General features: G+C 39.0%; 1 protein-coding gene across 1 annotated transcript; it reads right to left on the bottom strand.

The window, feature by feature from the left end:
* Positions 1-16,166: 16,166 nt before the first annotated feature.
* Positions 16,167-17,386, bottom strand: LOC149229064 (cytochrome P450 86B1-like). Its single transcript, XM_089380950.1, has 2 exons — positions 16,509-17,386; positions 16,167-16,458 (listed from the first exon to the last, which is right to left on the bottom strand). Exons 1-2 carry the CDS (start codon positions 17,384-17,386, stop codon positions 16,167-16,169), a joined length of 1,170 nt encoding a protein of 389 aa, XP_089237076.1.
* Between the last annotated feature and the right edge of the window lie 291 nt (positions 17,387-17,677).

Here is a 17,677-nt window from a genome sequence, read left to right on the forward strand (position 1 = left end):
ACAATGATTGATTTTCATATCGAAACAATCTTTTCACAATGCAACATTGGACCATGGTTGACCTTGGTTGGTTTTCATATTGATACAATCTTTGTCACAATGTGACATTGGACCATGGTCGACCATGATTGACCATGGTTAACCATGATTTATTTTCCTATCCAGAAAATCCTATGATAACCACTGAGATAAATATTATAAACCAAGGTATATAAAACCTATGATAAATATTATAAACCCTAAGATAAATATAAATCAATCATGGTTGATTTTCATATTGAGACAATCTTTTCCATAATGTTACATTCGACCATGGTGGACAATTATTTTCGATGGTTCATGATCATTGACAATGGTTGATTTCAATATTCAGACAATCTTTGTTACAATACCATGTTGGACCCTGGTTGACCATGATTATAAACCCAAGAGAATTGTATTAAACCTTAGGATTAATATTAAAAACCCTCTGAATAATAGCATACCCTAGGAATATGAACCCTAAGATTAATAAACCTAAGGGATTTATATTATAAACCCAAGGAAATAATATCAAACCCAAGAGATTAATATTATACACCCAAGGTATATAAACCCTAAGATAAATATTATAAACCCTAAAATAAATGTGCTTGACCATGGTTGACCAGAGTTGATTTTCATATTGAGATAATCTTTGTCATAATGCAATGTTGGACGATGGTTGACCATGATTGACTTTCATATTGAGACAATCTTTGTCACAATGCGACGTTGGACCATGGTTGATTTTTATATTGAGACAATCTTTGCCATAATGTGACGTTGGACCATGTTTGGCCATGATTGATTTTCATATCGAGAAAATCCTATGATAAACATTAAAATAAGTATTATCAACCAAGGTATATAAGCCCTATGATAAATATTATAAGTGTTAAAATAAACATCGTTGACCATGGTTCATTTACATATTGAGACAATCTTTGTCACAATACAACGTTAGACCAGGATTCACCATGAGTGACCATGGCTGATTTCATACTGAGATAATCTTTGTCACTTTTAAAATATTTGTCAAAATGTGACGTTAGACCATGGTTGACCATCATTTACCATGATTATAAATGCAAGGGATTTATTTAAACCCTAAGATTAATATTATATACCCTATGACTAGTATTATACCTTAGGAATATGAACCTTTAGATTAATAAACCCAAGCGTTGATATTATTAACCCAAGGGAATAATCAACCAAAGGGATTCATAATTTACCCCAAGGGATTAATATTACAAAACCATTGTATATAAACCCTAAAATAAACATGGTTGACCATGTTTGAGTTTTTATATTGAGACAATCTTTATCACAATGTGACATTGAACCATGGTTGACCCTGGTTGACCATGATCGATTTTCATATCAAGACAATATTTCTCACAATGTAACGTTGGACCATGGTGGATCATAGTTGATTTTCATATTGAGACAATATTTGTCACAATGCAATGTTAGACCATGGTTGCCCATGATTGATTTTCATATTGAGAAAATCCTATGATAAACCCTAATATTAAAATTATAAACCAAGGTATATAAACCCTATGACAAATATTATAAATGCTAAAATAAACATGGTTGACCATGGTTGATCATGGTTGATTTCAATATGGAGACAATGTTTGTCAAAATATGACATTGGAATATGGTTCACCATGGTTGACTATCACTTATTTCCATATTGAGACAATCTTTGTCACAATATGACGTTGTACCATGGATGACCATAAACGACCATGACTGACCATGATTAACCATGGCTGATCATGGTTGATTTTCATATTGAGACAATCTTTGTCAAAATGTGACGTTGGACCATGGTTGACCATGATTGATGATGATTGAAAATGGTTGACCATGATTGACGATGATTGACGATGGTTGACGATGGTTGACCATAGTTGATTTTCATATTGAGACAATATTTGTCATAATGTGACTTTGGACCATTGTTGATTATGATTATAGACCCGAGGGATTCATATTAAACCCTAAGATTAATATTATGAACCCTATGAATAATGTTATACCCTAGGAACATGAACCCTTAGTTAATAAACCCAAGGGATTGATATTATAAACCCAAGGGAAGAATAAACCCAAGGGATTAATACTAAAATCCCAAGGGATTATAAATGAAGGGATTAATATTATAAACCCTAGGTATATAAACCGTTCGATAAATATTATAAACCCTAAAATAAACATGTTTTACCATGGTTTATTTTCATGTTGAGACAATCTTTGTCACAATGTAATGTTGGACAATGGTTGACCATGGTTGATTTTCATATTGAGACAATCATTGTCAGAATGTGAGATTGGACCATGATTGACGATGGTTGATAATGGTTGACCATGGTTAATTTTAATATACAGATTATCTTTTTCACAATTGATGTTGGACTATGGTTGGCCATGATTATAAGCGCAAGTGTTTTATATTAAACCTGAGTAATTAATAAAACCAAGGGATTCATACTATAATCTCAAGGGAATAATAAACACAATGGATAAATATTAAAAACCATAGGAATTTTAAACCTAAGGGAATAATATTAAAATCAAGGGATTAATATTGTAAACCCAAGGTATATAAACCCTAAAATAAACATGGATGACCATGATTAACCATGGTTGATTTTCATATTGAGACAATCTTTGCGAGGATGCAGTGTTGGACCATGGTTAACCACGGTTGACCATTATTGACTTTCATATCAAGACAATCTTTGTCCAGTGCGACGTTAGACCATGCTTTACCATGGTTGATTTTCATATTGAGACAATATTTGTCACAATGTGACATTGGACCATGGTTGACCATGATTGATTTTCATATCGAGAAAATCCTATGATAAACCGTTATATAAATATTATAAACCAAGATATATGAACCCTATGATAAATATTATAAACACTAAAATAAACATGGTTAACCATGGTTGTTTTACATATTAACAGAATAATTGCCACAATACGACGTTGGATCATGGTTCATCATACTTCACCGTGATAGATTTTTATATTGAGACAATATTTGTCACAATGTGACGTTGGACCATGGTTGACAATGGTTGATTTTCATATTGAGACAAGATTTGTCACACTGTAACTTTGGACCATGGTTAACAATGATTAACAATGGTTGATGAGGTTTGATGATTTTTTAACATAGTTGATTTTCATATTGAGGCAATCTTTGTCTCATTGTGACGTTGGACCATGATTGACCATGATTTATAAACCCAATGGATTTATATTAAGCCCAAGGATTACTGGTATAAACCTTATGAATAATATTATTCCCTATTAATATGAACCATTACATTAATAAGGCCAAGGGATTGATATTATAAACCCAAAGGAATAATAAGCCCAAGGGATTAATACTAAAAACCTAGGGGATTATAAACCCAAGGGAATAATATTAAACCCAAGGAATTAATATTATAAACCCAAGGTATATAAACCCCTATGTAAATATTATAAACTCGAAAATAAACATGGTTGACAATTGTTGTCACAATGTTACGTTGGACCATGAGACAATCTTTGTCACAATGTCACCATGGTTGACTATGATTGACCATGATTGATTTTCATATTGAGACAATATTTCTCACAATGTGATGTTCGACCATGGTTGACCATGGTTGATTTCCATATTGAGACATCCTTTTTCACAATGTGGTGTTGGATCATGGTTAACTATAATTTACCATGGTCGACCATGTTTGACCATAATTGGTTTTCATATTTAGAAAATCTTTTTCACAAGTCCAAAGGATTAATATTAAAAACCTAAGGGATATAAACCTTGAGATAAATATTATAAACTCTAAAATAAACATTAAAGCCTAACATTAATAATATAAACCTCAATATTAATATTATAAACCCAAGGGATTAATAAACCCAATGGATTTTAAACCCAAGGGAATAATTAAGAGAATATTTATCACAATGCAATGTTGGACAATGATCTAGGTAGATATTGGTGGCCACTCACCTATTCCACCTACACCCCTGAGTCAGTTTCATCTGTCTCCTTGTTCATTTCAGCATTTATTATTTTTAGTAGTTTTTTGAGTCCTGAACTTCTGGAGTAGTTTTGACCCCATAAACGACATCTTTTGGCATCCATAGGAAGCCCATGGTCATATGCAAGGGTCTGCAGCAAAACATGCGGTACTCAGTGAGACCTTTCCAACAATGTATCGTATGTGCCAAACGGAGATAAGATGACCAAGTTATGACCCCGAGAAGTTGGTTGCCTAACTAACCCCAACGAGGCCCACAAATGCTTGGTGTTACATCTCCTGCAGTTAGGGTTTTGGTTGTCTAGGGTTTTCTAATGTTTTCTAATAATAAATAAGCCCTTGAGCCTCATGGTAACACAGTTTAGAGACATGTAGCCGCATCTCTTCTCAGAGATAAGCTACCATCACTTGAGGTATCCTATTTCCATTCTATTTGTAAGCATAGTTCAATATTTTTCTATTAATGAAATGAAGTGTTTTTCTACTGCATATCTGTGCTTATGTTTATATGTATAAGTTTTTGCATTCCTGTTTAAGTTTGGATCAATGGTATTAGAGCAGTCTCCTCTTTATTTGTTTTTCTTTGCATGTCCCCAACGAGGTCAGGGTATAAGGAGTTAGGGGTTGATCTGGTTGAACCATTGCAAGATCAACCTCGCAAAACCCAGCAACCTCCCATGGCGGAAGAAAATAAAGATGAGGAGGCAGGAGATCCTTTCAAAATGTTTCTTGATGAATCCCTCGAGCGACAGAGGGACAAGATGATGGATAACTTTGCCCAAATCCTTCAACGACTACCCATAGGCGATGCATCTTCATCCAACAGCCACTCTAGAGGCAGTACTCCTTTTAAGGTACAATTTAACTTCGATATTACCATATTCGAATGACTGATAGATGCAGACATCATAGATAAATGGTTAAATACGTTGGAAGGATATTTTTCAGTTCATGAACTTTCAAGTCAGGAAAAAATTACTTTTTCACTTGTTAAAGCTGCCCCACACGTCAAGGACTAGTGGGAAACCTATTGTGAACAAAAGGATGAGAGTGAACCCTCATTTTTTTTAGCCACACCCACTTAGAATTCCTTCCGAGACGTTATCAAGGAACAATATTACCTTGTCAGGAGCTATGAAGACAAATACATAAAGTCGACCATGCTAAGGCATGGAAGGGACCAAGAGGTGCCAGAGTTCACAAATATTTTCCATACCCTTCGCACGAAGATGGGTATCAAGGATACTAAGCTACATTTGGTGCTCAAGTACCGTGATTGTATACAAAAGTACATCCAAGATGGGATGGAGTTCCTGGACATTTCGTCGCTTAGCACGAAGTATCGGTACGCTTTCAATATTGAGTAGAAGTTTAAACAGAAGAAGCGAGACTTTGGATCTACAAATGCAAAGGAAGGAAAAGGTTCCCCCAAACAATAGAACAAATTACCAAGATAAGGCGGGGCTACCCAGGACAGCATGCCGAAGCTGCAAGCAAAGAACAACACCACGAAGACAAAGAAGCACACTGGAAAATGGTGTGAGTTCCATAAGAGCTCTACTCACAATACAAGTGAGTGTTGGTCCAAGTAGTCACTGGTGGCCGAGCTGAAGGCTTTCGAATCAGATGCAGGTTCTAACTCTAAATTATAACTCGATAAGGGAACTAAAAAAGGGAAGCATATCATTAATGCGTAGCCCAGTGCCACCATGGCCACCACCAAGATCCATAAGATTGAGCCTAAATATCTAGAGGAGAGGGAACGCCTCTTCCACTCACAGATGTGGGTGAAGGGTTCTCTACTATGGTTCATTGTCGATAATGGGAGCCAACAGAACCTCATTTTAGCAGAGGTTTGAAGTGGATGGGCCTAAATACTACAACACATCCACAGCCGTACATGATCTAGGTGGCTCCAAACACATGCAAAAGTCCAAGAGGGCTCAAAAATTGTCAAAATTCAAAGTGTTAGATTTCTCTCCAACCAGCACCAGATCGAAGTGATCGTCCCCATGAATCTAATGGTGTGAATGACACTCAAATATTAGCTCATATGAAGAATTTAGAGAATGTCAAATTTGAGGGTTGACTTGGCGAAGTGGCAGGGTTAATGGACCTACAAATTACACTAGCAGCGGTCATTGGAATTTGGCCACCGGGTGGGTGAAATTGTGGCCTACTTAGTTTTACCAATGACCCTTATTTTCCAATGATTTTAAAATGTGATTTTTATTTTAAATAAAAAATAATAATTAAAGAAGTGGCGGGCCACCACCCCCTCCACCCCACTACACCAAATATTCAATATATACCGAAACTGATGGGAGCCGAACCCACTCTCGACGGGTCCATCGACCCCACCCATGCGGCGGTTCCACAAAAAACACTGAAATGTATTCACAATCATTCACCATTTAATATTAACCGCTCAAACAAAAATTAATTGTCACGCCAAAAATGTTTATGCACGCCAAGTTTGGAAGGGGTGGAATTTGATCTCCTGACCCCACGATTACCATTGCAAAATTTAACCATTAAGCCAACAACCCATTACTTTAATCGCGAGCGAATGAGGCGACAGAACAGAGGCAACATGGCAGAATGGTGACCAAGTTAAAGATAGACAGAACCACAATCCAATGGAACCATGATTTGTACGCATTTCGAGACAAATTCTCATAGAATATTCCTTGATGCTTGAAGATTCTCCAAGGAGGTAAATTTTCATTTTTTCAAAATGATATGAAGTTTGCAGTCATTTTAATTGAAATTTCACACGGAACATGATGGTGAAATCAAAATCACCATCTCAATAGCAGATTTGTAGATTCCGAGCAGAGCAAAATCTTTGAAGAATCTTGAGGGAATCTTCTAGATTCCTTGAAGGCTGAAATTCGTCAGAGTTAGAATGCAACCAAAATTATAATCAAAAGTCTCAAAATCTCAAAAGGATCGTGATGGCAAGATCAGATTTGTGATCTAAGTTTCATATTTCCAGTTTGCCCATAAAACATAATCTTTGGAGAATCAGGGGGAATCTAAAAGATTCCTATAGGCCCATATTTTGAGAGTTTAAGAATTTGACAAATGGATAGTCAATTTTACACCTCTCGACGAAAAAATTAGTGGTGTTGCCATTTTTTGTAGTTGAGCCTTCCATTTTTCAGCCAACTTCAAAGGTGAAGGTACATGAATTAGTCATGTCATGTTTTCCTTGATAATTGCTGAGATGATGTATTATGTTTTGAGATCCTTATTTGATTTTATGTTGTGGGATCGATTTTGCCACATTATGTGAGATGTATTTAGCTTGTGATGCTATGTATTGTTGTGGAGATCACTATGTAACAATGTTGAAGGGATACTCATTGCCACAGTGTGTGAGATCATTTTAGTTTTTCATGCTAAGAGGAAGCCTTATTGAGTGAGAATTCCTATAAGTGGAACATCTCATGAAGACACAAGCCACTCTTGTTTGAGGACATATGACCTTGCTATGACAAAGTGTTTTCCATGTACATCATCATCATTTCTAGCATTATATGAAGCAGCCAACACCATCTTGACACTGGGCCCGGAGACAATCCACACTGGACAAAATCTGTTATAAAATGTCTCATGTTTTGACTTGCTAATCATTGTCATGTTTCCTCTTGTTTAAGCATGCACATGTGGTTATTTTTTGTTATTTTAAATTTAATTCTAACAACATCACATAAGTAAAAGACCTTGGATAATTTTGGTAGTTGAAGGAACCTAGATCAATACACAATCAGGTGGCTTCACCAAGGACAAGATCTTTGCGTTAGCCAACATTGATGCCTTCCCTATAGCATCAAGCCCTCCACGGATGAGGTACTGTGTGACGTTGCTCCTCTTGAAGTTTGCAGTGTATTTTTAGGACAACCATACTTGTGGAAGCGACATGCTCTATATGAGTCTCGACCTCGCTTTATGATTATTACTTTGGATAATAAGTTGTATAGGATATCAGAGGTAGCCCCACCTACTGCCATCTCTTTGATTACTGCAAATAAATGCAGTAAGATCATTTCCTAGACTAAGAAAAAAATTTCTTTATGATTCACCCCTAGGGAAAGAAGAAGGTTGTGGCCATAGCTTCTAGGCAGGGCTCCTCTCCACAACAACAACAGATGGACAAGGTCATGGAGGAGTACAAGGATATTTTCACCTTACCCACAGGGGTACCTCTAAACTGTCAGGTCAAACACTCCATGGATCTAACCCCAGGTGCGCTGCTACCCAATGGAACAATCTACTAAACCTCTGTCCTAGAGAACAATGAGATCACGAGGCAAGTTCAAGAACTATTATAGAAAGAGCACATTAGGCCAAGCTCATCACCCTATGGGAGCCTAATTGTATTGGTACAGAAGAAGGATGAGACCTGGATGCTTTGTATTGACTATCGGGCACTGAACAAGATCACTGTCTGGAATAGGTGCCCAATCCCGTGGATTGATGACCTTCTGGACCAGCTCAAAGGGGCCAAAAATTTCAGCAATATTAACTTGAAGTTAGGATATCACTAGGTGCCTATTGAACCCTCCGTTGTGTGGAAGACTTCCTTCAAATCCAAGGCGGGCCTTTTTGAATAGTTGGTCATTCCGTTTGGATTGATGAACACCCCTGCAACGTTCATGAGACTGATGGATGACACCTTGTGACCCTTCACCAATGCATTCATGGTGGTGTATTTAGATGACATCTTGATGATCAGCCAGAGTTGGGAAGAACACCTCCACCATATTTGACAATTCCTTCAAGCCCTGCGACAACAAAAGTTGTGTGCTAACTTGGAGAAATGCACCTTTGGCCTGACCTAGGTTCAATATCTGGGAAATATCATTGGTGATCAGGTTGTACATGTGGACCCATCCAAGATACAAGTCATTCGGGATTGGCTAGCTCCAACCACTCTAATAGAGCTCTGGAGCTTTTTGGGTCTTGCCAATTTATACTGTAGGTTCATGTTGGGGTTATCTCATATCACTTGGCCTTTAAGTCAAGTCACCAAGGGCAGAGCAAAATTAAAGTTATTTTGGTCATAAACCAACAAAAAGCATTCTCCGAGTTGAAGAATCGCCTCTGTTCTACACCTGACATTGAGACAGATGCCTTCGACTATGCTATTGGTGTGGTTCTTAATTAGCATGGGAATCTAATGGCTTACCGAAGTGAGACAATTTTAGACATAGTCAGAAAGTACCCCACTTATGACAGAGAAATGTATTCCATTGTGTAGATATGTCGTCAATGGAGGCATTACATTCTGGGGAAGGAAATGGTCATCCACATAGACCAATGACCTCTACAGTTCATACAGACACAAGGGAAGTTTTAGAATGATTGCCATCATAAATGTTCCACCTATCTGTAACATTTCCCTCTGAAAATTAAGTATAAGAAGGGAAACACCAATAACGTAGATGATTGCTTTAGCTGACCACTGGTCATGGCGTTGACCACTGTTCTCGACTCCTGTGGGCACGAGACATTGGGGTGGCCGCATCTTTACAAGAGCAATCCAGAATCTGGCATCATATACCAGAAACTCCTCGGAGGGAAGCAAGTTCAAAAATTCCAATCATCGTATCAAGCAGTCGTAGTTCTCCATGTTGAAATTTCAATCATAATTTAATATTAACAAGACATGAGTAATGTGAAGCATGTTACACTAGGGAGGATGTAGTTACAATAACAATAGATGTAACTAAAATATATGCAATACTTGTTGTTTCAATAGTGGATGCACTAACAAGAGATGTAGAACTTGGCTAGGCAACTTTCTCTGAGGCAATGATAGGTGTTAGGGAGGATGTAGTTGCAACAACTAAATTTGCACCATTATAACTCATGTATTTTTAGTAGATACAATACTGGTTGTTGCAATAATGGATGCAGTGATAGGACGGATCTAATGATAGAGTGGCACAAGGTGAATGGATGTGGCCATGGTGGAGGGCGTAATGGAAAATATATTGGGTGTTTGAGTCAATACACCTATGGATCTAATGATAGAGTGGCACAAGGTGAATGGATGTGGGCATGGTGGAAGGGTGTAAATGAAAATATATTGGATGTTAGAGTCGACACACCTCCACTAGTTATATAATATAGGGAAGTGCCTTAGGGAGGAAATGGGAATGCCAAGTGTTGAGGGGGACCTAATGGTCAGACTTGGCACGTAATGTGGACTAAATGGGATGGGTGAAGGATGGAATTGGCTGGGTATAAAAGGGGAAATAACAATGGCACCTACATAGACAACTGTAATATGTTTGATTAGTACAAAAAGATCAATTTTGACTAAACTAAGATATTAAAACTCATTTTAAAAGTAGATATAATGTAACATATGCTACATGGGTGGGAGATGATTTTCCAATCTTAGGTGAGGATGGTTACTAAGAAGATTCAATGGACACCTATGGAAACACAACAAATTTAGATTGATTTCTTCTACATAACTTAGACATTTGCCAAATAACAAATTTTTAAATCTTGTTAAGTTATCATTGAAGTAGGGCAAGAATAAAGTCATTTAAATAAATAATATCATGTGTGTTGAAAATTAATTTTTTTAATAATATTGAAAAATAAGTGTTTAATTTTCAAAGTTAAACATTATAAGTTGCATTGGTCAATTCTAAACTAATAATGGCCAACAAACAAGTGGATAAGGCTTGCCTTAATAGAGACTCATAAATAAACCCACTTGAGCTAGAAGGAGGCAAACATGACAATGAGGGGGATAAACAAGTCAACAAATATATCAACATATATTGTACATAACTTTAGATTGATTTCTTCTACATAACTTGGACATTTATGAAATAACAAATTTTTAAATCTTGTTAAGTTATCTTTAGGTGTTCTTCCATTTCTCTGAATATGACAGAAAAATGGAAGAAAACCTAAACAATAGTGGTTGCTATAAAATCTTAGATAAGAACCCTAGCGCTAAAATCCTTACGGTGGTCACCAAGAAAATAAAAGATTCATCTCTTGACACTATTACAAAAAAAGAGAATCACTCCTACTAGCTCCATCACTTCTAGAATATATGGAGCTCCCAAAGTTCATAAAGACGGTATCCCTTTAAGACATATAGTCAATATCATAAGTTCACCCACCTACCTCCTTACTCAATACCTTGCTAAAAAGTTACACCTCTTAGGCAGAAGCACCTCATCTTATATAAAAGACTTTGCAACATTTGTTTAATGGACCAAAAACCTTGAAACAAAAGACGAAGATCTCATGGTGAGTTTTGAAATTACTTCCCTGTACACTATGATACTGATAGAAGAAGCCATCGACACTATGAAATCAATTACTGGTAACAAAACTATAAATCTCCTAAAATTTTTCCTAAAATCAACATATTTCATCTTTAAAGGAAAAGATTGTGAACAAAGTCATGGAGTAGCAATGGGATCTCCTCTATCTCCTATAATTGCTAACATATACGTGGAACATTTTGAACAAAAATCCCTCAAATATTTTCCTTACACCCCAAAAGAATGGAAAAGATTTGTCGACAATGTTTTTGCAAAATGGATTCATGGTAAAAATAAACTGGAAGATTTTTTAACTCACATTAACAGTCTCTCAAGTCACATTAAATTCACCATTTAAATAGAAAAGGATAACTAGTTACCCTTTCTTTACATCCTTTTATCCAAAAAAAAACGGGAAACTTATCTCCTGTAGAGAAATAAAAATCACACTGAAAGATACCTACACAAAAACTCTCATCATTATCCCAAACAAAAATATGGAATTATTAAAATCCTAACTACAAGAGCTACTGCAATTTCTGACTCGGATCACCTAAAGCATGAACTAAACCACCTCCACCAAGTCTTTGAACATAATGCATATAATAGAAACATCATCAAGAAAACCATCTGCCAAACGCTCAATAGAAATAATATAAAGAAAGTCCTAGACATTCCAAAAATCTCTTTGCCATATATAAAAGGAACTACAAATAGAATATCTAGAATCCTAAACAAACACAACATCAATATTGCTTTCATGCCCCCAAATGCATTTAGAAAAACCATAGACTCCAAAAATGACCCTATAAACCCTAACCTGCAAAAAGGGGTTTACATAGTTCCTTGCTCTTGGGGAAAAGAATACATAGACGAAATAGGAAGATCACTTAACATTAGACTTAAAGAGTATGTTGCAGACATATCTAGGAATAGAACCACAAAATATGCTCTTGTAGAGAATGCTTTCTCATCCTCACACTACATCCGAATGGAAGAAGCTAAACTTGTCACGAAAGAAGAGCACTACCTAAAACGAAAAATTAAAGAGGCCATAAAAATTGGAAAAAGAAAGAATAATGTGAACTGTGATGAAAGCCTTAACATCAGTAATAGATGGAAACACTTAATAAATGAGACTTCTCATAGCAACAAATAAAGAATCTCAAAAAAAAAAAAAATTCTAATTTTTTTTAATTCATTCTCTTAATATTAAACATAAATAATTCTAATCATATTTATTTATAATAATAAGAACTTTTAAATTAATTATTTCAGCTATAACATAATTAATTTACATAAATATAAAAAAATTTAATAAAAAAATTATTATTAAATTAATAAATAATTATTAAACTTAGTATACAATAATAACTCTTTAATAAATCTTCACCTCAGAAAATAATTATTTCCATAATCTTTTACGAATAATATTAAAGATTTAATAACTAATAAACTAATTTCTTCTAGCAACTCACTCTAATTATTATATATAACTCTAAAGTTTCATAGCCCTCATGCACACTAATCTTCTCTAATGATCCCATGAATTATGAAGTTTAATTCTTTCACATGGTTATAAGATAATGGTTAAAGCATGTTTATATCGGTTAAGGCGTAGTCCATATGTACTAGTATTAACGAAAAGAACGTACACGGTGGTGCCGCACCCTGCTGGGCACGGAAAAAAAGTTACCGTAGATCTGGGGGCGTGACAGGTGGTATAAGAGCAAGGTTGCTCGTGGAAACTTGGACAAGGTTGTCTTGGCTGAAATTGAAGGTGAATCTGCTTGATCTAAAGCAGGTGACTTGGCAAACATGACAGATATGGAACTCGATGATCTTCAAGAGCTCTTTGATGAAAGAGCCCGGTTGAAGGCTGAACTCAAGCAAATTGGGGAGGAGATAAAGAAGAGGCTTCTTGGTAAGAAGACTGTTGTAATTGACCAGGAAGAGGAAGTCATGATGGCCGAAGATGTTGAAGACTTAACGATGATGAAGGTTAGACTTGAAGATGATCAAGCTAAGCTCGAGTCAGGGAGCTCATGGACATGGACCGACGAAGATACTCATATGGAAGGACCGTGTGATGATGAGGATATGATGAAGGCCGAACTTGAACTTAATCAAGTTGAACCAGGATCATACAGGTTGGCAGCATGGATGGAAGAATCACATGATGATGAGGACTCGATAGAGGCAGAACTTGAAGGTGATCAAGTTGAACCAGGATCGTGCAGCTTATCGACATGGATGGGTGAGGTCACTCATATGGAGGAGCCTCATATTGGTAAAGTGAGTATGGATACTTGTGTTTCATTTGGACATTTGGTAGATGGATCATGTGTAGGAGAGGGTAAGATCAGCTTGCCTAAGTATGAAGACATCTTACTATGGATGACTATGATGGAGCCTTGTATGGAGAAGCAAGGGTTGTTACCTGCTGAAGGACTTGTTGGGGTTACTTGTGACCTTATGGTTGAAGGTACAAGGGCCCGTGACAAGGGTGGAACTTGATGATCGTTATGGATGATTTGGGTCATGCTTTAGCCACATGGCTATGTGCCCGGCATGACTCATGGACAGGTTGAAGGGCACACCCTTGGGGGGACTTCTCATGGCCGAGACCAAGAGATAGTCTTGATGGACACCTTGGTGGAGGAGCTGTGATGGAAGGGACTCGTGATGATGATGCTTAGATGGACTTCTCATGGCCGAGACCAAGAGATAGTCTTGGTGGACCTTTGGTGGAGGAGCTCATGATGACATGAGATCGTTGTGACTTTTGAGACATCATACATGGTGGACTTAGAGGTCTGATGCATTGAGGAGCTGAGGTCAGATGACTTTCATGCAGTATGGGATGCATACTTCCAAGGCACATGCATGGGACATGGCTTGGAAGAGTGACTTGATGAGGAGGATCGATGAGGCACTTTGAGGTGATGGGGTCACGATGATGATGATGATGCCTTGGTGGCTGTACTTAGACATGGGTTGAGCCGAGACTCAACTACTTTGCACACATGATGATGTTGGGATAGATGTGGCAGACTTAGCACATTGACACCAACACTTCGTGGACAGCATGTTGCAGATGTGATGGATGGAGTTTTCATGGACCTGAGCATGGATTATGGGTGTTGACACATAACCAGGATGTGTAGCACTTATACATGGGCAGTTTGCACATGGCGATGACTTGATGGAGACGGGCCTTATATATGTGGCAGTGATGGTTGCCTTATATGGAGGGGTCTACATTATGGTCGATACTAGTCTTGGTGGAGAGTCACTAAGATGGTGTGTTGTCGGGACGACAACGTTTTCGGGTGGAGGAGAGTGTGACGCCCTCGAGTCTCGGGCAGGCGTGCACGATGGGCGGGCGCCCTCGTGCACGACAGCGGGTGCGTTTTGACACGACGACGAGCAGATGGGCGAACCTCCGACGATGGGTGGACCCGACGAATGGGCGACCCATGGGCGACCCGTGTAGCGGGCGACCCATGGGCGACCCGCACCCGGTGGATGGACGAGCCGAGCGATGAACAACACGGGTATATGGACGTGGGCTCAGTTCGATGGGCGAGTGCGTTACAGCATAGGCGAGCGCAGCATACGACGGACGGCAGAACAATGGCGGGCAGCGAGCGACGAAGTGACGAGCTGAGTGCGACATTACAGCGGGTGGACGCCGGTTGCCATGCGACGAACTGTGCGACAAAACAGCAATGTGGTGCGACGAAAGATATGGCGAAATAACGCTTGGGCCGAATTAAGACTAAGTGTTGAACGGGCATATTGATGTACATGAGCGTATGTTGTGGGAGCTTATACGCATATGTTGGGCAACATATAAATATAAGCGAATAATAAGAAGATTAAAATATAATTTAATATTTATACGTGGCCTTATATGCATAATGGGGGTTGGCCGTGAGTAATACACCCCCTTAAAACATATGAAGGGCGTATGAATTAATAAATGGAACAAATGGCATGAAGGCCGACATGTTAAAACATATGTTCGTGGGCGTATGTGGCAAATATGGGGGTCGGCTAAGGGCTGCACACCCCCTCTTAAAAACATACGAAGAAGCATATATATATGGCATGTTGGAATGCCATTTGGATCATCGACTTTTGCTCAACATTCCTTCGCATAAGAGACAAGGAAAGTGCGAAGGTTCACATAGGTGATGCGCATTCCTCATGCGCATAAGGTGAAGAAGGTCTTCGCATATTTCAGATTGGCTTGTGTGGAATAAGGTCTCGGTTAAGGGAGATTTTATGGTCACGGTTGAGGAGGTTTAGTACACGGTTCGGTGCAGAATTACATGAGTGTCTTGGTGACCCGGGTGGGTACCCGCTCACATGTAAAGGTGCAGAATGGTGTATGGTTAAGGCTTCTTATGCCTTGTTGTATTGATTCAAAGTGTGGGCCACCCACCCGCTCACATGTAAAGGTGCAGAATGGTGTATGGTTAAGGCTTCTTATGCCTTGTTGTATTGATTCAAAGTGTGGGCCGTGGACTTTGCCCGACACACTTGTACATTTGTATTATTGAAAAAGATCATAATATATTTGGGCAGACTTTATCGGGAGTTGCCCCTCCCATTCTACATGATTATTTGCAATTGTTGTTCGGTTTAATTGCACATGGAAATGTTATGAATGGTTTATAATGAATTATGAAGTTTAATTTTTTCACATGGTTATAAGATAATGGTTAAACCATTTTTATATCGGTTAAAGCGTAGTCCATATGTACTAGTATTAACGAAAAGAACGTACACGGTGGTGCCGCACCCTGCCGGGCACGGAAAAAAAGTTACCGTAGATCTGGGGGCGTGACAGGTACAGTCGTAGAGACTCTGAGAGTGCCGCATGCAAATAGTTCATCTCTTTTAACTCATCCACCGTAAACGCTTCTTCGTGGTCTGCGTGGGTTTCGTGTTTTCCGCGCTTTATTATGCCTTTGAGCTCCGTCAAAATATTCTCTTCCACGCGAGGGTGCTGCTGTAGAAGCCAGAAGAACCAAGCGAGCGCCGGGCCGTCGTATCCCTGCCTGCCATTATGACGCTTAGGCAGGCGTCTCTCAACTGGTCGTCAGAATACACGCGGCCGTTCGTCTCCTTCTCGAGGCGGAGGAGGAGAGGCAAAAAGCCCGGAGAATCCTCACAATTCGCACTGTTCTGCGCTATCTCTCGCCTGGTCGTAGCACAGATCTCCGCGATATAATCATCTATGACTTTTACATCTTTATGGATCTGCCATTCCCGCTCCAAATTCAGAAATCTCAGTGTCTTCCAGTAAAGCGCCGGCACAAGAAACCGACGACTGGAAAGCTCGATGGCCCGGTCATATGCCTCTGTGAAACGATTATGTGCGAGGTCCAGGCTCAGGGACCCCGGATCGAATCCGAGGGCGAAATGAGAGATGCTGTCGAAAGTGTAGCGATGAAAAACTTCCTGGAGGTCAAGAACAATGCCCTCTTTAGCGGCGCGCTGGAATAGTGGAATAAGTCTCTGGTGCACTAACCTCAAAGTGGTCTGAATAACGTCGTTGCGGGTTTTCGCGGCAGCAAAAATCGTGGACACAGTTGCCCTTAATTGCCTCCAAGTCTCTCCTTCTTGAAGTAAAAGGTTCATGTCGCCGTAAACGTCACCAAACACCTGGCGGAAATAGTCGCCCTTCTGGAAGTTATGGAACTTTATCTTCAAGACGTACTCAACATTAGTAGGATCTGCAGTCACCACCCATTTCATCCATGCACCCTTCCTGTATGTGATAGTTCCCCCGCCCAGGATAAGCATCTGCGTAGCCCATTCGTAGATATCATTGTAACTGTAAATCAACATGGGAAGCAAGCCCACGAGAGACCACCTGCCCCGAGCTTTCTGCCCACAGTAAAACCTGGCCGCTGCAACACCCAATGCTGAAAACAGTGCAACAAGGAGCCATCCCTCAGTAACTCCTACTCCCTGCATTGCCATGCACACTGTTCAGTTCGAGGCACCGGACTGACCCGCCTTTTGAAGAAGCTCGGACCTCCACTTGGTGACTGCCACACGGTGGACGCTCTTCTTTTCTCAGTCACAGCCGCCCTTCATAAACTATGGCCGACACAGTCGTATTTAATTGCCTCACGTCTCTTCGTCTTGAGCGAGATTGGCCTCTTGCAACGGCCAGGGTCTAGGGTTTAATATAAAGTCGTTGCCGAGTCCCAGTGGCCTTTCCTAAACTATGTTTTAGTTTATATTATATTATATTAGTACAACAATATT

Source organism: Pinus tabuliformis, chromosome J (genome assembly GCF_031772625.1).
Source record: "Pinus tabuliformis cultivar Carrire ecotype Pingquan chromosome J, CPIR1, whole genome shotgun sequence".
Classification (NCBI taxonomy): Eukaryota; Viridiplantae; Streptophyta; class Pinopsida; order Pinales; family Pinaceae; genus Pinus; species Pinus tabuliformis.